This window comes from Leptopilina heterotoma, unplaced genomic scaffold (genome assembly GCF_015476425.1).
Source record: "Leptopilina heterotoma isolate Lh14 unplaced genomic scaffold, ASM1547642v1 Lhet_15, whole genome shotgun sequence".
Lineage (NCBI taxonomy): Eukaryota > Metazoa > Arthropoda > Insecta > Hymenoptera > Figitidae > Leptopilina > Leptopilina heterotoma.
This window is the reverse complement of record NW_025110867.1, coordinates 1,220,033-1,247,675: the sequence shown is the minus strand read 5'-3', so window position 1 is coordinate 1,247,675 and position 27,643 is coordinate 1,220,033. Positions and strand designations below refer to the sequence as shown.

The window sequence follows — 27,643 nt, the reverse complement described above, 5'->3', positions numbered from 1 at the left end:
ACCGAACTTTTTTTTGCGATGTCTGCATTACCGACAGTAGATTTTTGCTTGCCACTACAAGTACAGTCGGTAAGTGACTTTCCTTAAAGAGTCTACATAGTATTTCTTTGGTAACTTCGTAATTGTTACCGATCTCGATGTTTTACTTTTCGAGTCGAACTTTTTTTACGATGTCTGCATTACCGACAGTAGATTTTTGCTTGCCACTACAAGTACAGTCGGTAAGTGACTTTCCTTAAAGAGTCTACATAGTATTTCTTTGGTAACTTCGTAATTGTTACCGATCTCGATGTTTTACTTTTCGAGTCGAACTTTTTTTACGATGTCTGCATTACCGACAGTAGATTTTTGCTTGCCACTACAAGTACAGTCGGTAAGTGACTTTCCTTAAAGAGTCTACATAGTATTTCTTTGGTAACTTCGTAATTGTTACCGATCTCGATGTTTTACTTTTCGAGTCGAACTTTTTTTACGATGTCTGCATTACCGACAGTAGATTTTCGCTTGCCAATACAAGTACAGTCGGAAAGTGACTTCGCCAGCAAGATCTACTAATAAAAAAAATTTTTTGTTGCAGAAAAATTCAGCGGAGAACCAAGGCGAAAGAGAGAGAGAGAGAGCGAGAGAGAAAAAGAAAAGAAATGTCCAATATTGATTTAAGAAAACTCAATGGTCCCGGTAGTTGTTATCAAGATTGATCGGAGTCGATCAAAGCTGGACGATTCGCGATTCAAGGAATTTGATAAAAAGTCTGGCGTGATTGAGGCCGAAAGTTCGGGGTCACCCGGCAAATGTGGCTCTGTGTACATTGAACCAGGGTTACGGCGGTGGGCGACGGGTCCGTGGTGGTGGGGTCCGCTCACGTGGCGAGACAACCGTCCGTTTGCCCCTAAGTCCCCGCACATTGTGTGCCCCGGGCAGTGGATCAACATCCCAAGTGGCCGGCTCCCAAGCCCCAAATGCTGCTGCACAACAACCACAACAATCGACATCGTCGTCATCGGGGCTTCGTGATCAGAATGCCAATTCATCAACGACATCGGTGTCAGGTGGTGAGGATGTTGCGCCACCTCCCGACGAGCCAATGCTCAATAACGAGAGGAACGAACAATCAGGGTCATGGGTCTGTTGTATGCCATGTCTCTGGCTTCGAAGAAGCAAAGCCGTTCACAAGGCCCTACTCACATTTGCCATGCTTCTTGTCACTAGCCTACTTGTCACCAGTCCAGTTCTATTTCTCATCACCACATTGCCGGAAGGCGAACAGCCACTCGAATGCAGTCCTGTCGTAAGTTACACTACTTAATCCATCATTTCGACTAATTCCTCCTTAATCTACAAATTATTTGTTTCTAATTTTCATACAATTCTATTATTTAGTCCATAAACAAAGTGCCTCTACCATTGCTTTTTAATTTAAGTAAAAAAATCTACAATCTCTACATTACCGACAGACGAAAATAGTAGATTTCTGCTTGGTACTAAGAATGTCGGTAAATTTCAAGATTTTACTATCATTCAGTTTAGTTACTAGGATGCATCTTTAGCATAGAATTCTGCATTACCGACGAAAAAATATTTTGTTTTGAAGCATTAATCTTCGACCTATACTAATTTAAATCTAACGATTTTACATCTATTATTGATTTCCCTTGTATCTTAAATTTCTAAATTAGATTTCTACGTTACCGACAGTCGAAATAGTAGATTTATTTTTAAATTCGATTTTTTCAATAGCAAAATATAGCGATTTATTTTGACCCTGTTGAAGTGGGAACTACTATAAACTTCTCAAATAGACTTTTAAATTAAAAATAAAGGAAGTTTAGCTGTAATGCAAATAACATATATTTCGCAATTTTCCATTCTATATCTCGTAAACAATAAACTAGTTTTTCAAGATGTTTAGGTAATTTTATTACCTGAAGCTTGAACTAAATGCCTTTACTATTATTTTTTAATTAAACTTTTTAAAAAAATAAGACAGTTTTCTACTTTACCGATTGTCGAAATAGTAATTTATGACTTAGAGTAAATATTATGCTTTTAATCGCACAAACGATAAGCAATATTTTGAAGATTATTACTCCATTCTATTGCCTAATGTCCGCCTTATGTGCCTCTACTACTATTTTTCGATTGTATTGGAAATTCTTGAGATAGATTTCTACATTACCAGCAATCGAAATAATAGATATATTCTTCGATTTAATTTTCTCATTTACGACAAGAAAAATAGTGTAGATTCTGAGACTATTAAAGTGGAAACTTCTTAACAAAGTTCTAAATATATTTTTAAATTTTAAAACAAGAAATTCGGCAGTAAATATTTTCACGCAATATTATTAAGATCTTAATTCCATTCTTTTGTCCAATGTCTGCCTTGAAGGCCTCTATTATTATTTTTCACGAATTAAAAATTTTTAAGAAAGATTTCTACATTATCGCTAATCGAAATAGTAGATAAATTTTCTATAAAATGAATTTAGTCAATATTATGGTGCATAATACTAAATTCAATTTCTCAAAGAATAAATTATTTTTCCAAGATCTTTAGGTAACTTTAATACTCAATGCTTGAACTAAGTGCCTCTACTATTGTTTTTTGATTTAAGTAAAAAAAAATTAAGACAGTTTTCTACATTGCCATCAAGCAAACTAGTAGATTAGGTCAGAAAAAAGAAGAAAAAGAAACCCGACTTCAAATAAACGTAAAATGAATCTAAAAAACTAAAAAATCCTTTTGCTACATTCGCGGTTCAATTCAATTTGCCAATGATTTATTGAAATTTTGTTTTTCCGATTGCAATTGAGAACGGATGTATAAAACATATATTTTTTACCCTCTTTTACTCTAATAGAAGTCTTTTTTAGTGATAAACGTCTGCGGATTTTTTGGCTCAAGATTTTGCTGAAAAAGAAATTCAACAAAATTGGCTAAAGGTGTATTTTTTTCTTTCTTTTTTATACATCTAATGTATGAGTGTGAGGGTATTTGCTTTGACGTTGCGTCATTTTAAAATCAGCAGTGTACTATTGATACAAAGTTTATTGGCTCGCTACCAGTTTTTTATTATCCGATTTATATAAAAGCCACTTCTATGTGTATTATCTGATCGTAATACCTGCCAAATGCCGATAATTTTTCAAGTCCTTTTCAGTATATGAATGACATAGACCCCCATCTTGTAAATACAATAATCTATCTGCCAAAAATATTTTTTTCACCAAAGAAAAGTAAATATAAAAGAACCAACAAGAAAATTGAAATTTTTTCTACAAAATTTTAGAAATTTAGTTTCAAAAAAAAATTAATTTAATTTCAAAGACTATTTTTTTATCTCAAATTTGTTGTTTAAAAATTTTTTCCTAAAATACCAAACTTGTTTTTTAAATATAAATTTTTTATTTTTAATAAACAAAGTATGGACATTCTTTATTAATCAAGTGCAAAAAGTGATGTAGAAATTTAAAAAATTTCTATTTTTAAAATATAGGAATTTTTTATTTTTCTTATTATGTTTTTTAAAAAAAGATGAAAATTTAAGGGAAATCATATACTTAACACGTTAAAGTGATGCTGCAGCCTAGCACTATTGTTGTGTTTTTTAAATTTATTAATTATTATTCGTACATTTGTACGAAAGGGCATTTATTTTTTTTGTAAGCCCGTTTACTACTTAAATAAATAAATAAAATAAATAAATTGTAGTTCTTTTTGTTATTTATTTTTTTGAAAATTATTTTAAAAATCTATCTAAAATGTGAATAATTGTTAAAGTATCTGTTGTGGCAACGCACGTGCAAACGTTACAGAAGCCATATCACAAGGTAAGGTTTCGAGGCTAATGTCAACCTTACCTTGGGTCAAGGCTTAATCCTTCAACCTGACCTTTATTCCAATTTCTTGAAATTTACGAAAAATTAACAATTAATTAATTTAAATTAACAAATATTCTCATATCTTATTAAATTTTCATATTTTTTTCATAATTAGGCCAGAAAAACAGAAAATTTCCATGTATCGTTTAATTTTAAAATTTAAAGGAAATAATTCTAAATTGTACACTTTTAAAATTTTTTTAAGAATTGAAGATAAAATTGTTAATTTCTATTGTTAACAATACCTTAATTTTTCGGCAAATTTTATTTATTAACTCACTTTCAAAAATTTTAGTAAAAGGTGTATTTAACCCCTTGGCAGTCAACAAATTAATACTCAGGGGTTTTCGGGGTCGCTGATTACGAATCCGATATCAGATTTTGAAAATTCAAAATGGCAGATACAATATGGCGGACGACATTTTTAAAAATTCATCGGATTCACTTAAAACTTGTTACTCAGGTGTTCTCGGCGTCGCTGATTACGAATCTAGCATCAGATTTTTAAAATGCAATGTGGTGGTTAAAACTTGTTACTTGGAGTTTATTGAGGTCGTAGATTAAAAATGTAATATTGGTTTGGAAAATGGAGGATCCAATATATGAACCAGTAATTTTGTTGATTAACGAATTAAATTAAAACGAATTAAAATTAATCAACAAATTAAAGATACGGACGTTAAAACATTATCAATCAACCAGTAATTTTGATTGATGTTGTTGTTGATGTCGTAGACTAAAATGTAATATCGGTTTTAAAAATGGCAGATCCAATATAAGAACAAAAGAAATATTAAAAAAACAAAAATAATAAAGGAGTGTAAAATCCGACCGCATACCTCTATGTGGTACACTCTGGGGTCGTTAGTAACGTAATATACTTACTAACTGACTGCGGAGTTAAGGTTTTGTATTTATTATCGTTTAAAAAGTTTTTCGTAATTCGCGAAAACCCTCGAGTAACGAGTGTCAAATGAATCCGATAAATTTTTGAAAATTTCGTCCGCCATATTGGATCCGCCATTTTGAATTTTCAAAATCGGATATCAGATACGTAATTAGCGACCCCAAAAACCACCGAGTAAAAAATTTCAAGTGAATCCGATGAATTTTTAATAATGTCGTCCGCCATATTGGATCCACCATTTTGAATTTTCTAAATCTGATATCAGATTCGTAATCAGCGACCCCCAAAACCTCCGAGTAAAAAATTTCAAGTGAATCCGATGAATTTTTAAAAATGTCGTCCGTTATATTGGATCCGCCATTTTGAATTTTCAAAATCTGATATCGGATTCGTAATCAGCGACTTCAAAAACAATAGTATGGTCGTTTGCGCAAATTTTAAAAAGTTGTCGACATTTTGAGCCCACTTATGAGATTTTGGTCTTGACTGTGAAGGGATTAATAATAATACAATCGAAAATATTTTATGAAATGTAGTAAAATTATTTTTAAAAATATATTACAGTAAATAATATTTTAATAAATAAATAATTAAATAAAAATATACTAAAATTGTAAAATTAATACGACCGAGTGATAAATTCAAATATTTATTAAAATTATAAAATTTATTTATTTAACCAAAGTTGTTTTATTCATTATTTAATATCTAATTTCGTAAATAAATTAAATAAATAAATTAATTAATTAATTTTTTCAATTAACTATCTAAAAAATACAAAGTACTTGAATAAAATAGAAAAATTTTTTTTGCAAAAAAAATTAATTGACCCGACTGTACTTTGAAATAATTTTAACTAAATTTCATTTAATTGATTAACTTAGTTTAATTTAAAACCTTATTTTTTATTTAGTTTATAAATGAATAGAAATTAATAAGTTAACAATATTTTAAAATAAAGCTAGATTAATTAATTTTTACTAGGTAGTTAATTAAACAAAATTAGTATAAGTTAAAGTCACTTTTAAGTACAGTTAGGTTAATTAATTTTTCAAAAAATAAAATTTTTCTATTTCATTTGAAAACTTTTTACAAATTATTAAGCTAATTAAATAAATAAATTCTTATTTGGGTGACTTAATTAATTAAATAAATTATTAAGTAAATTAATTTTAAAGAATCAATAAAATTAAAATTTCTTTAAAGTGCAGTTCCCGTGTAGAAATTGCCATGTTATGGCCTACACAATGATCAAAAGATCTGGCCCCGATTTGGGCCATGGTTAAATTTCTACACGGGTTTGGTTAATTAATAATGTTTTCTTAACAAACAATTACACAAATATACAATTTAATATGAATTAATAATTTAGTATCTAAGTATAAATAATAAATAAATAACTTTAGTATAATAAATAAATGTTATAAATAAATTTTCAAATTTAAAGAGTTTGTTAATTTTTTTTGCCTCTAAAATCGAATTTTTTTCCTCTTGCGGCTAAACTTTTTTAACTCCTACTGTGATTTTTATTTATTTTATTTTCACTGCGCGCAAAAGTCTACGTGAAAATAATCATTTTAGATTTCGAGTGAAATAACCAGAAAATTGTCGCATTTGTAGCACGTTCGCGTAATTTGTCGAAAACGTTTCTCTTCAACTATGTATATAGTTTATACACAGTTTCAACAAAAAAAGGGGTTTTAAATGAAATAAAATTAGATTTCTTTATTCACTTTAGGGAATAATTTCAATCATAGTCGTAAAGAAAATTACCGTCTTTTATTGTTTATTCCTTTTTTTTTGCTTTCAAAAAAGTTTCGTTGTAAAATATTTCATAAAAAATTGGAAAAAGGAAAGGAAATATAAATAATAAATTAAATAGGGGAGTATAGTCGAGGTTGGACCACTGTCTAGGTAGGCCATTCGCGTTTTTTTGTCAAGTTCACTAGCGCCACCTACGCGCATGCTTGTCGAAGCTTATCTTAGTAAAACCTAACTTTTTGTTCAATTACATTTTCGGAGAATCGAAAATTGTGTTTTCTGTGACGTCGGTACAAAAAAAGCTCAAAAAAAGTTTTGTGCATCATGTGAAAAATCATTAATAAAAGATAAAAAAAAAATTGAATCGTCAAGGCAAGCATGCAGAAATTTTGTGGGACTCATTGTTGAAAGAAAATCAAAGTGAAAAATCGAATCCCGAAACGTATTTCTTTATGGTTACAACAATTCGGTAATGTTACTTTCTGTCAAGGTCGGCCACTATGTGTTTAAAATGCGCAAAGATGAGGACGAGCTACTTCGTTTGCAAAAACTGTAATTCTGTATAACTCATAATATAATTGATCATCTTATTAATATTTTTATTTAATTTTATTAATATTTCAGTGCAAAATTTTTTTTTATTTATATTTATTTTTTTATATTGTTTATTTTTATTTTTGTTATTTCATTAAGTTACAAACTGTAAACAATAACTTTTTCATTTTAAAACCAATCAATTGACTTTGTACAGAAAAGATGTTCCTATTAAACAGGACTTTCCAACCATATACTTCAATTGTCCAAATTCATTTTTAAAAAAAAATTATAAACAAAAGTCAAAAAGTGGGCCGACCTCGACTATGTTCCCCTAAGTAAATAAATAAATAAAAACTAAATAAATAAAAAAATGAAAAACTAAATAAATAAATAAAAAAATAGCTAAATAAATATAATACATCAGAAAATAAATAATAATATATTTTCTTAATTTTAAAATAATTTCCAGATATTTTACCAACTATTTAAACTATCAAGACAGATTCTCGATAATTCATCCCCCCCCTCCCTCTCTAAAAAAGAACTTAATTATATTTAACTCTTCCAAGATTTAACAAAAGTTCGTAAAGCGAGCTTGAAATAATGAACTTTGAGAAATAATGTTCGTAAAAATATTTTTAATTCGTAGGAAAAAATTCTTTTATAATAGAACATTTTTTTTCGTACCAAATGGAAAATTTCTTATTAATATACAAAATAATGTATATTCTATACTAGTTTTTATAAATATTAAAACTAAAATAAAAAATCGGTTATTTTTCAGACAGTACATCACTGTAAAAAAAGAGCGTCTTGGTTTAAGACGTTTACGTGGTCACATTGAAGACGTTTATAAGCGTCTTATTTGCCTTCTAAAATGCATGTATTTGGAGGTTATGTTTTTCATTTAAGACGCTCAAATAAGACGCTTATTTACATAAGACGTTTATAAACGTCTAAACGTCTTACTTTTAGACGCCATTTTTTGCAGTGATCGGTTAATTACATTTAAAAAGTTATTTAATTTAATTTAAAATTTTAATTTAAACTTTTAAAAGTTATTACAATTAAACAAGTTTAACTTTTCTTTTAAAAAATGTTTAAAAGTTTTTTTGAAAAATGATTAAAAATATTTTTCAAAAATATTATTTAACTTAAAATTATTTACCAAAGTGAATACGAATATTATGAATATTGAATATGAAGTTTAAAAATATTTTTAAAAAATATTGTTTAAATTCAAATTATTCGTCATAGTAAATACAGAAACATTTTTTTAAAATGAGAAGCAGTATATTATAATTAGTTATAAACAAGAGAGGCCGAAGTCCGCAACGTTTTTAAAAACAAAAACGAAAAAATAGGGGGACAGTTTTTTTTTATTTTTTATTCTAAATCATGTTTTTTTTTAATAATTGTCTTTCAAGTATAACAATTAATTTCTTAAAAATTAACAAACACAAAAATTAAAGATAAATTTAACTTGAAAAAAAATTCTTTTTGGATTTTTCGTTTTTAAAAATGTTGCGGACTTCGGCTTCATATAAACAATTATTAATCAAAAAAACTCACACGAGTTTGTTCCTGGCTTACAGCTTCAAATGTGTAACAAATTTTCTGCAAAAAAAAGAAAAAAAGAATTATATTATATTATTAATAAACAATTTTCTTATTTTGTTTATTTAAAAAATATGAAAAACTAAAACAATTTAAAAAAAGACAAAATTTTAATAAAATTTATATATAAATATTTGAAATTTTCATTTCGCGTTTTTCTCTGTTTTAGGACGATGCATGTATCAGGGAAAGGGACGGTCCTGAGGGAGTCTGCGAGACAAAGGCATGTTACGAAGCATCTCTTAAACTCATGTCGTCCATGAAAAGAGGCGTTGATCCTTGCAAGGATTTTTATCAATTTGCTTGTGGCGGTTATCGCGATCGACAGCCTTATCAGCCAACTTCAAATTTCAACACATTACAAGCTCAAGTTGATCAGCAACTCGAACGTAAATAATTTACATTCTCAAATAATAAAATTAAATAAATAAGGCGAACAAATATTTTTTTTACTAATTTAATAAATTTTTCACTAATAAATTTTTTTCATTTGGTTTACAATTTTATAAAAACCCAAATAACAATTTTTACCAATTTAAAAATGACTCATTTCTTACTATCACAAAAAAAATTTTTCCTCAAATGTAAAATTTGACCTAAACTTTATGCCCATACTTCGTTTTTGACCTAAATTCGCTTTTATGACAGTAATTTTCAAGGTTATGTATGTTTCTTTTTGACCTCAGGTTTATATTTTGCTCTTGACCTAAAATTTTATTTTTCATTCGCTTTTCGACCTAATTTTTAAGGTTATATTTGTTTCCGACCTCAGATATTATACATATTAACTTGAGGTCAAAAAGTTTTTTTTATCGACTTTAAAAAATTTTACATTTCTTTCTGACCTCAGGTTTTTGTAAAAGTATCACTTGACCTGAATTTTTTGTTTTTGATTCGTTTTTTGACCGATTTTATAGAGGTTCTTTTCGAAAAATTATTTATTGAGGTTTCTTTTTTGATCACAGGTTTATATTTTGCTCTTGACCTAATTTTTTTATTTTTTGCTCTTCGACCTATTTTTTAAGGTTATATTTGTTTCTGTCCTCAGACTTTATAAATATAATCCTAAGGTCGAAAATTTATTATATGTTGATATAAATATATAATATTTTAGACCTCAGGTTCTAGCTTTTGACCTGAATTTTTGTTCTCCATTCGCTATTGGCCAATTTTTTTAAGGTTATACTTTTTTTGGGCCTTTGGTTTCCATTAATTTTTATTTGGTATTCACTTTTTACTAACTTTTTTAAGGTCATACTCGTTTTTGACCTAAAGTATTTTATAATTCGTTTTTGACCTAAATTTTCGATTCATATTTCTCGATTTGCTTTTGACTTCCGATTTGTAATGCGCTCTTTGACCTGAATTTTTATTTTCTCTTTGCTTTTAAACTAATTACTTTTGAGAGGTTATATTTCATTTTTGACCTCAGGTTAATATTTGACTATTGACCTGAATTTTTGTTTTGCATTCGCTTTTGACCGATTTTTTAAGGTAGGTAATTTATAATAAGCTGTAATAATGAGGTTAATTAGCAGTTAACCAAAATCTTTGTTTTTTATTCGATTTTTTTTAGTTTATCGAAACTCTTGACCTAAATTTTAGTTTTACTTTCGTTTTTTGACCGACTTTTTAAGGTTATGTATATTCTTGACCTAAATTGTTCTAATTCTCTCTCAGACCGAATTTTCAAAGGTTATGTTTCTCATTGAACACCAAAAGTTTCGTTTCTTTGTTTCTCTTTTTTGTCATAAGTTTACCAACGATTTTTGACCTAAATTTTAAGGTTATGTTCACAATCGTATCAATATGAAATTATGAATTATAAGAAGCGACTGTTTTAATAATTTCCATATCAATTTTCTTCTTTTTTTCTGAAAATTTTTAATAAAAATAAAATAAATTTATAATTTCTACCAAATAAAATAAAAAACAGCAGAATTTCTCGTCTCTGTAGAAAATTTGACACTCTACAAATAAAACATTTTCCTTTTTTGGACTATTAAAAAAAATTTTGTTTTCTTTTTTTGTTTCTAAATTTACTTGGCAAACGTTGAAAGAAGCCTTACAGAAGTCGGAATTTACGTAAGAAAAAAACGGGTTACATATACGTTTTCTCCAAACCAAGTTGATTAATCTGCCAAGCACTTTCAATGGGTCAAGTTCGTCCTAAGCCCAACTCTCTCACTCTCTTTCTTTGTATATACCACTATTTCTCTTTCTCTCTGTCTAGTCAAAATTACGACGTTTTATTATAACCACAATTTTAGTTATTATTAATTTTTCTTTCCAAAATCCCCCCCCCCTCTCCCCTCCCCTTCACTCTTAATTTTTTCAACATCTCTATCCTCACCATTTCATTTAAGAAAAAGAAAGAAAAAAAAATTGTATTTCATTCGCCGTTGAAAGCAATAACTTTTTTAATTAAGAAACTTTCAAAGGAAAAGGATGTTAAAAATAAAGAGATGATTTTAATCGACGGTAAAAATTTAAATTAATTCGTTTTATAAATTATCTGGTTGATTTTAATTGTCGTTTTAATATAGTATAATAAAGTTTTTATATATTTACATCAAAAAAGGGTTTTAATTATTATTAAACTATTAATTAATAGTTAAATAATTGACTCTTGATATTAAATAATTTTGCTGATACTAATATTCAAAGTTTTTCGAACATGACCTCAAAATTTAAATCTTTTAGGGTTATTCCACAATAGGATAAATATTTTCAATAGGCAAACATAACCTGAAAATTTAGGTCACTTAGGGTGAACCATGAACATTTTTTTAAGTTTCTTTATTTTTAAAATATTTTTTTATATTAAATAATAAATAAGTTTTTAAACTGTTAACTAACTTGTTAAACGTTATTGAAAAATTAAATAAATCTTAAATTTTAAAAAGCAGTAAGTGCTATATATGATGAGTAAAATCGTTTCCGGTCATTTTCCCGAATGTCTAATATTTATCAAATGTCTAAAATCTCGAATACTTTTATACAAAATTTTGTATGAAGATGCCCGTTGTTAAAATTCTTTCGGAATCTTAAAGAAACCACAGCAAAGATTTGTTTAGTGTTTGCCTCATTCAATTTCGTTTGGTCGTTCAAAAGTTATTTAATTATTATTTAACTAGCAATCTAACGCGCGCTAAAGCGCGCGTCTAATACTTCGTTTTGTGATTTAGGCATTTTGAAATAAAGATTATGGGTCAGTATTTCTTAAAACGATCACGTAAATAAATAAAAAAAATTTAATTTTCAAAGTTTAATAATTTTGCTTCGTCATGAGAAAGTATTATTATAGTAAAATTTTTCAATCTCTATTTGTTAATGTTTTTATGACCCTTACAAAAAGCACTAAAAATCGCTTCGATTGGACTATTTTTAAATCTAATTAGATTAGAAATTACGAAATTATTGGTATTTTAACAACCAAAAATATTAAAGAAAATCTTATTTTTTAAATTCTAAAAAAAGTTGAAGTAAATTTTAAATTCTCATATAAATAACTTGTAGAACTTTAAAAATTGCTTTGATCCAAGTATTTTTAATTTAATTCGATAAGAAATACATTGTTATTTGAAAAAATAAAAATTATAAAAAATATTATTTTCAAATATTTTAATAAAAAGAATTTTATAAAAGCAGAAATGCAGAAAAGCAGAAATTTCCACAATTTACTATTTTTTACACAAACCTCAACAATATGAGTGCGACTACCATGCGGAACAATTGGCAAAGTTTGCCTAAAATCACCTGAAAGCAAAATAACTTTACCTCCAAACGGTTTATTACATTTTGTAATATCTCTTAACATGGATTCCATTGCTTGTAAAGCATATTTTGGGGCCATTGAAATTTCATCCCAAATAATAATTTTTGCACTCCTTAAAAGTTCAGCATGTTTCGACATTCCACTTATATTACATGTTGAATCTTCATTGATTGGTATAGGGAATTTAAACATAGAATGTGACGTTCGTCCTCCTTTTAGAAGATTAGCCGCTATACCAGTCCAAGCAACTGATAAAACTACTATTTCCTCACTTTCGACTGTAGTAATAATAGTATTGTGTAAATAGCTTTTACCACTTCCTCCAGGCCCATCAAGAAAAAAATATCTACTATCATATTCATCATTATGTACGGCCATCATAACATCATTAAAAACTTGCCGTTGTTCATCATTCAAACTTTCAATAAGATTATTAGCTTCTTCTTTTAGCAATTGTAATGTTAACGCATTACCTTTCTTATCAACAGAACTATAATCTTCAAGAATTTTTAGATCGATGTTTGGTAAACCAAATTGATGTAATGTAAATCCATGAAAATTAAATACTTCATTAATTAAAAGTAATGATTTTTGAAGCGATATTTCCACAGGTAAATTATTATCAAAAATCATGTGTTCTTTAAACTTATTCCATAAATCAACAGCATTCACAGGTAAACCAAACACACATATATATGCAAATAAACGACATAGTTCTTTAGGAAATTTCATACTCACGGCTTCAGTCAAACAATTATCCCACTCGTTATCGTCTACCATCAAATTTCTTGCACGTGCTGCTTCTGTATAAGTATTATATATAATACCTTCATATGTTCTCACATCTTCAAACGATTTAGCACCACGTACATAAAGTAGTAAAATTCTCAAAAAATATCTTTCAATGTCTTTTGGACTTACAAAATACATTCGGCAAATTATAGGTTTTGTAATTCGTTCTCGTTTTTTCCAAGTTTTAGATGACTCAACAAAAACATACTTATGTGGTATTTCAGAGTACAAATATTTGCGTGCTTCAGGATCTTGTCTATTTAACTGAAACCATGCTGTCAACATTGTATTTTTAAATTTCTCAATTGCAGTTTGTTCCATTCCTTCTTGAAAACATATTGATTGTTGATTAGGCAAATGTACAGCTAATCTATATGTTGCATGTGATTGCTCGTGCATATTGAATTCATAAAGTCTATGCATTGCTTCTGGTGGACACACATACCGTGTATTTAAATAATTTTGAATTTCATCATAATGCATTACTTGATTATCATCTTTATAACCAACTATTGCATAATCATGTCCCTTATAACAATATTTAAATAAATATTTAATACCACCTGTACTACCACATGCTACTAAGTTAATATGACATGCAAATTTTTTACTTAAATACGGATTATATGATACAATCATCGAATTGTCAGCAGTGCATTTAATTGACCCGTCTCTATTATAAAAAATAATTTTTTTGCCATCATTTCTCCGTCTATACTCCGGATAATTTTTTGATTCATAATTTGTTTTTGGAGAAAATGGTTTAGGATAATTTTTCGTGCATAATTTTGTTTCAGGATTCATACAAGGAGAATGTACATTTTGCTTTCCACAAGGTCCATGAACTTGAAACTGCTTCACAATTTTATAAAGTTCTAGATTCTTTTTCTCATCAGGAATTTCTGCACATATTATTTTATCTACAGTTTCTGCATCACGAATAGCAAACTTTTTATCTAAAAAAATTATTGAATGTACATGAGGCAATCCACGCTTTTGAAATTCTATTACATATACATAAGCAATGACTGGACCAAAAACTTGTTTATCTTTTAATTCACACATTAATTCTTTTACTTTCTTTTGAAAAACTCGGGCAACAATATCTGGTCGGTCAGATGCAGTTTCCGAATCCAATAAATTTTCCATAATCTCAGGCCATTTTGGATTACATGTCATTGTAATAAATAAATCTGGTTTTCCAAATTCTTGAACTAATCGCATAGCGTCCATAAAACATTGTTGATAAGCGCGTGGTCCTCCAGTAAATGTAGAAGGTAAAATAATCATTTTCCCTGGTCGAATATTTTCTTGTGTTGCTTTATTATTCATATAATCCATTAATCCACAGTACATTTCAGCTCGAAGTTTTTTCTGTTCAAAACGAATATATTTTAAACGCTCACCTTCTACTTTTGACCAACTATCAACAATAAATTGTTGAGTTAATTTACCCATTTGTAAACATGGATTAAATGTTCCTCTATAAGACAAGCGATACATATAAAATTGTAAAGGAGTAATATTACGAACACCATCAGTATGTTTCATATTTACAGTCCATCCTGGATCACCTGACGGAAACATTAAAGGATATGTCATGGGATCGGCATGTGTGCTAAGACTACTAATTGGAATACTTTTAGAACCCCTTGGATGTATACATATATCACGTTCAATTGGAGGCTCACCATCTTCGCTAACAAATATAACTGCTACTTCATTGCAAGACGGAACATTATATTTGCTTTGAGAAAATTTTGGATCACGTTTAAACCACATTTGAATGCTTCTCGGACACTCATTCATTAATTTTGCCCTTGCTTCTTCTTCCAATTCCAATTCTTTCATCATTTTAAATGACTTTGCATAAATATTAATATCTCTAAGTAAAATATCTATTTCAGTCATTAGTAATTGTAAACATTTTTTATTACATTCATTATTCAATCGTTCCATCACCGCTTCATCAGTATCAAGAATATACAATTGACCATATTTTCGATTATCTCCATCATCAGGATGAAGAGAGCATGTATCATGATACACTTGTCCATGTATACGAAATACATAAGGACCATATCCCTTTGGAACGTCTAATTTAGCTCCCATGCTAGCAAATGCACACGAACTATTATAAGATCGAATATTTTCCTTATAATTCTTACTTTTAAAGTTATTATCAAATAATAAATTTTTCAAATACAAAGGATAAGGTTTTAAATCATACAACTTTACTTTTCCTTTATGACAACAACTACTAAATTTTTTATCCTGTGGCCTTTCACACAAAAAATGTAACGCGTCACAAAACATACATTTGACATTCATTACACCTAAATAATTTTGTGTAACTTTATGTTCATCAAACTCTTCAGACAACATAATTCCAACTCCTAAAGTTTCCATCATTTTTCCATTTTTTTTATTCATTTTACATGTTAAATTATTTTTTTGTCGATTTTTTTTGTCATCGTCCGTTTCTAAAGATAATTGTTTTCTTTTATAATTTAAATTCTTTTGCTTCATTACATTCTTTTCATCTACATTTAACAATTTTCTGTAATTACGTTTTCTCAATCTATCATTCTCTAGTCTGATTTTTTTCTGTTCATCTGTTTCTTCAAGCCTTGCCTTCCTTTTTCTCTCCTTGTCTGTTATTGCATAAAATCTCTTTTTCTCATTTTTTTCATTTTCATTAAGCTTCTCCTCTGAATATTCTGAAGATATACCTCTATTAACATTATTGTCGGAAGCTAATTTAGATTCTCTTCTCAACAATTTTTCAAATTCAGTAATATGATTGTCATTTAACTTTTTTCCTTCATTATTTAAAATTTTACAATCCTTATTACTTAAATTTTGTTGACCTTTGGTTTCATTTTCTATTTTTAGAGATAATTTAATTTTTTTACTATTTAAATTGTTTTGCGTCATTACTTTCTTTTCATCTATATTTCTAGCCTTTTGGCAATTACGTTTTCTCAGTCTATCATTTTCTAGTCTGATTAATTTCTGTTCATCTGTTTCTTCGAGCTTTACCTTCCTTTTCCTCTCATTATCTTTTATTGCGCGATGTCTCTTTTTCTCATAGTTTTCGTTTCCATTAAGCTTCTCCTCTGAATATTCTGTAGATATACCGCTATTCACATTATTATTACTAATACTGATACTAGTTTCACAAATGGAAGACGAGTTTGGTATTTCTATGAGTTTTGTAGCTCCATCCGTTAAAAGACGTTTCCAATCATACTCAACAAAAAAAGGTCTAATAACGTTTGTCAATTCCACGGAAGGAAATGAAATTAAACGATTATTTTCAAACATAAAAATTAGATGTCGTCTCATTTCACTATGAATATAATTAACAGTATTTGGCAATTCATTGTAATATAAAGATGTTGCAAACGCTATTGCGTATATGCCACAGTCAATTCCATTCGGTTGTAGATTAACAGTTGAAAAAACTACCGGCGGTTTGAAAGGATATAATCTAAGTAAATATTTTTTTTGATCTTCATTTAGGCATTCCTTATTAAGACTATTATAAATATATAGCCTTAATCCATCATAATAAGTACAAATCCAGTGACCAGATTTGCAAGCACCACTTAAAAGTATTTGAATGTGCTTCTGATTTTTATCAATCGGAATAATGAATTCAGGCGTAATTAAATATAAAGTACTTTGCATGTTAAATGATAAATTTGATTCTCTTCTCAACAACTTTTCAAATTCAGTAATATGATTGTCATTTAACATTTTTCCTTCAGTATGTAGAATTCTATTATCTTTATCACTTAAATAAACTTTTTCTTCTCTGTTAGACATGATTTTTTAACAAAATGAACTAATAATTTAATATTTTTCAAAAACTTATTTTTTGAAAACAGACTTAAACTTAAAGCTTCTATCTTATAACTAAATAAATTAAAATAATGAATAAATATAAATAATTTTTTATAGTTTATTTTATTTTTTATATGAACATTTCTTTACATTTAAATTTATTTTATTTTTTCTATTTATTATATATTTAATTAATTAATAATAAATAGTCATCAAATTTCTCAAAAATCTCATAAAACACATAGTTTGCATAAATAATACAAGTCACATAAATCGCATTTTCTTCCCATATAAATCATATAATAATACGCATAATAAGTCGCATAATTTCGCATAAGTCACATGATTTCGCATAAGTCATATAATAAAGCACATCTAATAAAGCAAAAAACTCATGTAAATCATGAGCACATAAGTACAAATAAATATATAAAAAGTGCAATAATATCTTAACTAATATAATTGAAAAAAATTAAATCAAAAATTATCCCAAAACATTAACCAAAATAAATTTATTTACTCTAACAAAATATTTCACTGAGTTCAAATTTTCACAATTATTATTAATAGAAAATCAAATTCAACTGTAAAGTAGAAAATTTTAAAGATTTTTTAATAAAGATACTCTTTGAAATTGAAACCCTTACTCGTACTTCCGTTACTTTTCATACCTCGTTCTCTATCTTCCTCTCATTCACTCCTTCTGTCTGAGATGAGAAGAGAAAAATAATCAGCCAATAAACAATTAAGACCCCCTTTTAGTATTTTCGCTTAAAAGTGAAATTCCCCACTTTTCCTTCCCCTACCAATTCTTGTTGCACTCTTTCTATCTGACACAGAAAAGGGAGAAAACATGATACCTCTTTCTAAACAGAAAAGTAGGCGTTACTTTCTTAATTATTCACCTCTCCTTCGCTCCTACTCTAAACTAAAAGGGCAGGCGATACTTCCCTCTCTTTCTCTCTATCAATCTTTCTCTCTCACTGCGGACGGAATGTACACGCTCTGGACAGACTGAATGAATTCGAAGATTATTATAGTTAATACCTGTTTTGTTTATAAAAATTTGTATAAACATAATATAAACAATTGTTTCGTTTTTTATTGCTGAATTAAGTGTGGTGGAAACATTTCTTTTTATGTGTAGATTAAAATTCCTGAATTTTATTGCAATTGGTTTACTTACTCCGAAAAAACTAAATTCTTACTTGGAGTCGCACATATATCCATTTCATAATAAAAAACAAAAAAATTTTTGGGTACATAAATCTTCGGGAAAAAGGTATTTGTAATTTTAGACATTCGGGATAGGGCCTTTCGGGAAGTTGGTTTCGAAAAATAACCAGTAACGGTTTCAAATAAAAAAAAATTTTTTAAATGCAACATAATTTTGTAAAATGAACATTTTTTAGCGCATAATTGAAGCAGAATTCTTTTTAATTGCATAATTCTGCATAATCATGCTCATTTTAGCGCATAATTAACGCAGAATTCATTTTTTTAGTCGCATAATTCCACATAATTGTACACAATTTAAGCGCATAATTCCGCATAATTGTGCACAATTTTAGCGCATAATTAGAGGGACTCAAAATGCATAATCTACCTTTTTCTAACAATGAGAAAAATATTTCCATAAGTTATAAAACAAAAATAAGCTTAAAATTTAGGTCACTTAGGGCTAATCCACAATGGGATAAATATTTCCAAAAATGCGAAAAACCTCAAAATTTGTCCATTTAGGTTAATTACACAATGGGATGAATATTAGCAAGATGAGTCAGAAAAAGAACATAAAATGAAAAATTCGTTCAAATTTTATGTTTTGTGATGGAATTTTTGAATACATTATATGTAAAATGAAAAAAAATTAACCACTAGGTCAAAAGTGTTAAATAAGAGATATAGTTAATTTAATTATTGAAATTGATAGAAAAAAATTATACAAATTAAAAATTTCCTTTTTATAAAAACCCTTTTTTGCTATAAATTAAAATATTAATGAAATTACCTATTAAAATATTAATTCTCTAAATTGATTATCAACGAATGACGTCCGTAACTTTTTATATTCTGCCCCTGGAATTTAAAAAATTCACATTAACACAATATATCATAAAGTTGGAAAATGTTATAAACGATGAACGTAAGATAAAACCTCGGGATAAATTTCTGCGAGTTTGTAGATTTTTGAAATTCCCGACATATATATACATATATAATGTCATTTATAAAGGCATCGAGGGAATTTCCTAAATTAATATTATATAATGGGCTTGAAATTTTATGCACTTGAAAAATTTTAAGAATTATGTATAATACAACTTTCCCTTATTTTTCAAACACAATTTTCCCCTACATTCCTTTTCTGCTTGTTCTTTTAACGAAATATTTTTCTGTTTAATTTATATATTATATTATATATATAATAGAAGTTAAAAAAAATAAATATTATAACTAAAAGTTTTAAAACTATAAAATATTTTCATTTATAATAAAATAATTAGTAAAAAGAGGAAAAAAAATTTGATTTTCAGATATGCTGACAAATAAATCTGGAAAAATGACTGGGGTTTTTACAAATGTGGGTCGTTTCTACAAAACTTGTCTCGATTTTGGGGAAAAGCCTGTAAATTTTACTCCCGGTAAGTTTTAATATTTTTTACACTGCTTTGATTTTGATTTATTTCAATATTTTGAAAAAAAACGAATGACAAATAAAAATTCCGGACTTTTTAAAAAAAAAAAATTGTTAATCCTATTTTTCAAAAGAAACTCCGAATTTTGAAAGTTAGGAAACAAATAAAGTTAAAATAAATAAAATTAAAAAAAAAAATCAAAATTCCTGTTGAGTAAATTTGAAATTTTGAGTCTTTGGAAAGTGAAATTGTTTTCTTGAAATATTTAAAAAGAAACTAATTTCAAAATTGAGATTTGGGGACACGCCACGGTTTCAATTTCTAAAATCGTATAACAAAAAATTTTAAATAAGTTTTCGAAAATTTTAATTTAAAAATAAAAATTATTTTAAAACAATAAGTAAGAATTTTATTGTATAAAAATTTAATTATTGAGCTTTTTTGTTATAACAAACGAAATTTTATATTTCGGACACGTTTTGGCTTCAACTTTAAAAATTGTGCACAAAAAAAATTAAACTAGGTATGCAAAGTTTTCAAAAATTTTAATTTTTTAATTTCAAAAAGCATTTTCTTGGGCAAAACTTTAAATTTTATCTTTTTTAATATGAAAAACGAAATTTTACATTTCGGCCACGTTTCGGTTTCAATATTCAAGATTTCGAATTGAAAATACAAAAAAAATGATAATAAAGTTTTCAAATTTTGTAAAAAGTAAATAAAAATACCAAATTTTCGTAATGCAAGGGAATTTTTCCACCAAAAATTACCGCCTTTGATGTATAAAAATGAAACTATCTTTTTTCGAGTAGCTACATGCATATATAGCTATATATCAACACACAAGACCATAAACTTTTATACAAAGTGACATCAGGTCGAGAATGATTTATCGTGTCAGTGGCGCGACGGTGACCGAGATTGGCTTGGTTTCCGGCACACAGCAGCGAGAGAGAGCGAGAGAAAAGAGCGGGGGATGGTTATATGGATCGATTCAATGTCCGTATGTGACATCGATTTAATAAAACTGGGAAACTACTCCTCAGAGAATAATTATCCTGAAAATCTATTTTTGTCCCCAAAAAACATTCACTCACACTATACAATTCCACACGACAATAAACCAAAAGATTTAATAATAATGAACCAATTATGAAGCATTATTCCAATAAAGTATTCTGTATACTCTATGCATATACATATATATAACCACAAGCTCGTTATAATAATTAATCTTCGCATATTAAGCTCCCATATTCAATATTGCATCGTGCAATTAGCGAAGTATCCAATTAACAAAAAACTTCATTTACTATATATAATTAATCTGAAAAAACCGTAAATTAAAAAAAATTCCCTCACTTTATATTTTCTTCACTTGAACAGCAAAAAAACATCGTTTTAATTGAATAAAAAAATTTGCAAATTAAAATTTTTTCTTCTATTCCGAAAATTGTGTTTACCATTCCGTCTAAAAATAAATTCTGATAGAAATTTCATTTTTTTATATGGAATAAAAAAAAATTTATTGCAAATTTGGTAAAAAAAATTTATTTTTTTTATTTATTATTAGAGAATATTATAAAAATTATAAATTAACGGGATAATAATAATAATAATATTACTATTATTATAAAATAATAAAAAGGCCTAAAATAAATATGAAATATTAATTATTGATTATTATAAAATTATAATATAATAGAAATTCCATTTCAACAAAAAATGAAAATAATTTAATTCTTTGTGAAAATTCTTAATAAAAAAAAATTAAGATTAACAAAAAAAATCTGTGGCAAATTTTGCGTACAAATTGCAAAAGAAATGATACAAATTACAAATTAATAAGAATAATATATAACAATAAATAAGTAAATTAATCAATAAAGTAAAAATAAATATTAGTAAAATATAGAATTATAATAATAGAAATCCTCCCCCACACCATTTATTCAAAAAAAAAAAATTAAAAAGAACTAAAATCAAAATTCTAAATAAAAAAAAAAAAATACGAAACGAAAAGGATCGTAAATTTTTAAACGATAGGAGAGAAAAATTTGATTCAAATAATATTATTTCTCGTGGAATAAAATCATAAAATCTGCTTTCAAACCAAATGTGATCTAAATTAAGTTAAATGGCATTGTTTCCAAAGAATTTTCATTGCAACCAACAGGTGCTAAAGAAGTGGACTAAAAATAATTAATGGCACAAAAATGGCAAACTAAATCATTACGGAAGCTACACGTCTATAAAAATTTTTAGAAGAAGAAAAATGAACGACTGATAATAGGATTTGAAAAAAACAGTTCAAACTTTAATAATAACAACCAAATTGAAAAAAAATTATAATCATGTTTTTTTTAACAGGGTGAGAGAGGAGGAGTAGTTAAAATAATAATAAAAATAATGATAATAATAAAAATAATTTAAGAAACAATAAAAGATAATAAAAATCTTTAAAGTCCTCTTTCTTGTCCATTTGAAAAATAAATAATAATAGAAAGAAAATAGTTCAAACATGTTTAGACTGGTTGTAAATAAAATTCGAATTAGCTTGGAATTGATCAACTAAAAAAAAAAACACTAGATGTAAATAAAATTAAAACAAAGTTCAAAAAATATGAAAAAAAAATTGAAAAAGTTTTTAACAATTTTGAAACAGTTTAAACATGGTTGCAACAGTTTAAATAAAATTTGGAACAGTTTAAATAAGTTTATACAAGTTTGCAAATGTTTAAATAAATTTGAAACAGATTAAACAGGTTTGCAACAGTTTAAATAAACTTTGGAACAATTAAAACTTTTGTTTGAAACAGTTCGCAACAGTTTAAACAAGTTTAAACAAGTTTGGAACAGTTTCAACAGGTTCAAAACATTTTAAACTGATTTGTAACAGTTTAAATAAATTTTGGAACAGTTTAAAACACTTTGGACCGCATTTAACAAGTTTAGGGCAATTTTGAACAAGTTTGAGTTAATTTAAACGAGTTCCAAACAGTAAAAACTTGTTTGTGTCAATTTCAAATCAGTTTTATAATATTTTGTAAGCGTTGAAAACAATCTGGTATCAGTTTATTTTTAAACTAGTTTCAAACAAGTCAAACATGTTTGTCAGCTTCAAATTAGTTTTGAAATATTTTTGGAGTGTTGTAAACAATCTGGCAACAATTTATCACTTTAGAGATAGTTTACAATATGTTTGGAACAACTTTGGATGGATTTTAACAACTTTAGGACAAATTTGGACAATTTTGAACAAGTTTGGATTAATTTAAAGTAAACGAATTCCAAACAGTTAAAACTCTTTTGTGTCAGCTTCAAATCAGTTTTGAAATATTTTGGGAGCGTTGAAAAAAAACTTAACAACAGTTTATCACTTTATGTTTGGAATAACTTTGGACCACTTTGAGCAACTTAGGACCGTTTTGAACAACTTTAGAACAACTGTGGATCATTTTAAACAAGTTTGAGTTAATCTAAACAAGTTCCAAATAGTTTTAACTCGTTTGTATCAGCTTTAAATCAATTTAAAATATTTTGTGATCGTTTAAAACAATCTGGTAACAATTTATCACTTTAGTGGTAGTTTTTAACATGCTTAGGATAATTTTGGACCACTTTAGGGCAACTTTATATCATTTTTAACCAGTATGAGTCAATTTAAACAATGTACACTCATTCGTGTCAAGTTTAAGTACGTTGGGAATCATTTTAAACAAATTTCGAAGTTTGTTTCAATAGTAACCGCAACAATTAAAAAATTAGTGTAAAAATAGTAGCAATTATAATATAATACTAACAAATAATAGTAATAATAATAATAATAATAATAATAATAATAATAATAATAATAATAATAATAATAATAATAATAATAATAATAATAATAATAATATTAATAATAATACTAATACTAATATAATAACAGTAATAAATTTAGCTAAGAAGCACAATAAAAAATTCAAACCCAACATTTTAAAAATATTCATGTAAAATTCTAATAAAATAACTCCTTGATTATAATAAGAATGAGTAATAATTATGTTAAAAGAATTAATGCGACCATGACGTGTTGATAAAAAAAAGAGAAATTTTCTTTCTTCTAAGACTAATAATTAAAGTCATTCAGCTTTTTATTTTATATAATACTATATACATATATATTTTAAAATAATAATTTGTCAAAAGCAAGGTTGAGTGCTTGAACTTTTCAATCTTTCATTTCTTTTTTTTTCTTTTTTTTTTACTTAATCCCATGCGGTTAAGGAAAAATATGATTTATGGAAATCTTTCGTCGTCTACGTGAATTGCGTGAACTGATTTTTAATCTGACCTACTTCTTATAAGCTCGCACACACAACACATTTCTTCTGCGCCCTTTGAGAATTAGGTATAAAAAAAAAGTTAAAAAAAAATTATTATTAAGCGATACACTCAGAATTACTGTATTTTGATTATAATACGACATTGAAGGTTTTCGTGTTTAAAGTACTTGGGCGCACATTTGTGATAATTAGCAGTTGTATATACATATTTGTTTGTATATAAAACATGTTGTATATACAACAGAATATACCTATATACCTATATTTATACCTATGTACCTATGTATATACTTATACACCTACATATTTATGTATATACTTAAATATACACATATACGTATAGACACACACATTTCAAACCCCTTTATATGCATTTACACTTGATATTACACTCAGTTGTTCGTGATATGGTTTCACTTGCGTAAGCGCTTCTCAGTTGAATGCCATAATTGATCCTGATGTTTGAACATAAACACGATATAATCGAATGATATGCAAATTAACAGTTTAACAGCATAAAGAACCTTCTCGTAAATTACATCTCTATACAAACATGTGCACATACTGCGCACATACTAAAGATACACAAAATTTTTCCTAAAACTCTCCATTTCAGGTTAGGGGCCGTACACATAATACGTCACGCGATTTTGGACCCTTTTTAACCCCTCCCTCCCCCTATGTCACACTTCGTCACAAATCTTGAACCCCCCCTCCCCCCTACGTCACGTCACACACGTAAATTTCACTGTAAATTTTATACATTGGACAATATATATATTATATCTTACACTATAAATTATTGAATCGCAGTTAAAAATACCTGATTTAGAAGCAAAAAGTCAGTCACTAATTCAAATAGTAATATTTTTTTCTGACAATTAGTTGAAAATAACTGATGTTTCAATACAATTGTTTTTGATTGATTCAATTAGTCACGTTTAACTACCTATACATAGCACCGATACTTTCCTAAAAATTTACTAAAGATTTACTCGCAATTAAGCTTTGAAATATTTAAATGCAAAGTTTAGTGAAAATTGTGTAAAGATTTAAATATCCCACTTCAATAAATGTGTAGCGCGAAACTTTCCTGAAAATTTAAGTTAAATTTTCAGGAAAATTTTCACGAAAGTATAGTCGAAAATGCAATTCAAATGTTCAGGAAAGTTTCAAGCTATATTTTTAAGAAAATTTGACGATAGACATTTATTGGAGTGAGAAATTTAAATCTTTACACAATTTTAAAATAAACTTTGCAAGTAAATTTTTCGAATTATGCAAGCAAATCTTTAATATACAATATTTAGAAAAATTTCGGTGTTTTGTGGATAATTTTTCAGTTATTTTTAACTGATTCAGAAGCAAAAAGTCAGTCACTACTGATTGTCAGTTAAAACCATGATTTTTAACTGATTCAAATTAAGAGAATATATTATTTATCATCATATTATAAATAATATGCCAATAGATGTTAAACAGGTACATAATAATAGATATTAAATAGTTTAAAGCATTTTTAACTTGTTTTATTTAGAAAAAGTGACATTGTCACATATAATTTCTTATAATCTTTGAATTTAAAAGATTGTGACGTAACACATGAGTTCACCCCCCCCCTCCCCCATGTCACACTTAGTCACAATTCTCAGACCCCCTCCCTCCCCCTAGACGCGTGACGTATTATGTGTACGGCCAATAGATTATTTTTAGGAAAACAATTGAACTTTCATTTCCTACATAATAGATAAAAAAAGAGTACAGAATTACCAAAACTTAATTTCTTTTAGTCAGAAAATATTTAAATTTAATTAACAGAAAAATATTTCCTTAAATATTAAAATCAAGGCGATGAAAAATGACCACAACTAAAATAGCAAACTTTATGTAAATTGTTTTTGGAAAAGTTAGACAATGATTTGTTGGTGTGAAATTTTGAATATATAAATGGAATTTAGCATCTGGATGCGCAGTAAGGAGATGAAATATTCAATAATGTGGGGGATTTCATTTATCTTTAGTAGACAATGAAGAAGAAGGAACACCAGGTGTTGAATGTTTGGAAAAAGTATTAATAATAAGAACTTCTTTCTTTAATTGACAGTTAGAACTTTAATTGATAGTTAATTAATGAATACTTAATTAAATTAGGCAGTAGCAATAAAAGACGAAGTGCAGCAAATAATAATAGAGTCATAACATTATCCTTCAGCAGTGGAATTACTATTAGAGCAAGTAATGAAATTAGGACTGGACCAATTATTGAAATTCATACCGCATCAAGCGGAGGAATTAGAAATAGATCAATTACTGAAATTGACACTAAACTAGCAAGTGCAATTGGTGCAGCAGAGGAAATTTAAACCGGACCAATTACTGGAAGACATACTGCAACCAATTTGTTGAATTAGAAATAGATCAATAACTGAAATTGGTACCGAACTAAACTGTACAATTTCTAGGTGGTAACTACAAGTTGTAAATTTAGAACTATGCAAATTACAATAATCAGTGATAAATTAAGTAGCGGATGTTGTACTGCACCTAGTAATGGAATTAGAACTGGATCATTTTCTGCAATTAATGCTGCACTAAAGTCAGCAATTAGAACTGCACAAAGTAAAGGAATTAGAATTAAACTGACAACTGGAATTAATACTGAACCTAGTAGTGCATTTCGTACTGCACCAAGTTGTAAAATTAGAACTGATTACTGTAATAAGTAATTAACTTGGTTCTGGAATTGGTACTGGATGAAGCAATTGAATTAATACAAATTTAAGAAGTGCAACTGGCATTGCAGTAAGTTGTGGAATTACCCATTACTGGAATTAATACTGAACTGGAGCAATTCGAACTGCAGCAAGTTGTAGAATTAAAACTGGAATAATTACTGAAATTAATACTGATTCAAGTGGATCAATTTGTACTGCAGTAAGTTGTGGAATTAGAACTGGAGGAATTACTGCAATTAGTATTTAATTTAGTAGTGGAATTGGTACTGGATTAAGTACTGGAATTAGTACTACCTTAAGAAGTGCAATTGGTACTGCAGCAAATAGTGGATTAAAAACTGTATCAATTACTGGAATTAATGTTGATCTAAGTGGAGCAATTTGTACCGCAGTAAATTGTGAAATTAGAAGTAGAGCAATTACTGTAATTAGTAATCAACTTAGTAGTGGAATTGGTACTGGATAAATTACTAGAATTAACAGTAATTTAAGATGTGCAATTGGCACTGCATCAAATTTAGGAATTAATACTAATTTAAGATATGCAATTGGCTTAGTAGCGGAATCGCCATTCGATTAAATACTGAAATTATTACTAAATTAGGAAATGTAATTGTTACTGCAGAAAGTTGTGGAATTAGAAGTGGAGCAATTACTGTACTTAGTATGTAACTTAGTAGTGTAATTGATACTAGATGAAGTACTGGAAATAATACTAATTAAAGAAGTGTAATTGTCACTGGAGAAAGTTTTTGAATTAAAACTGTACCAATTACTGAAATTAATACCGAACTCAGTGCAGCAAATTTTACTGCAGC

At 27.6% G+C, this 27,643-nt stretch overlaps 1 protein-coding gene across 1 annotated transcript in view; it reads left to right on the top strand.

The window, feature by feature from the left end:
• Positions 1-1,075: 1,075 nt before the first annotated feature.
• LOC122498441 (neprilysin-2-like) overlaps positions 1,076-27,643 on the top strand; it is a 46,424-nt gene continuing 19,856 nt past the window's right edge. Inside the window, exons 1-3 of the mRNA XM_043606162.1 lie at positions 1,076-1,288; positions 8,874-9,093; positions 19,661-19,768. Of these exons, the coding sequence (XP_043462097.1) occupies positions 1,085-1,288; positions 8,874-9,093; positions 19,661-19,768 (532 nt within the window). The 5' untranslated portion in view covers positions 1,076-1,084. The remainder of the gene's footprint in view (positions 1,289-8,873; positions 9,094-19,660; positions 19,769-27,643) is intronic.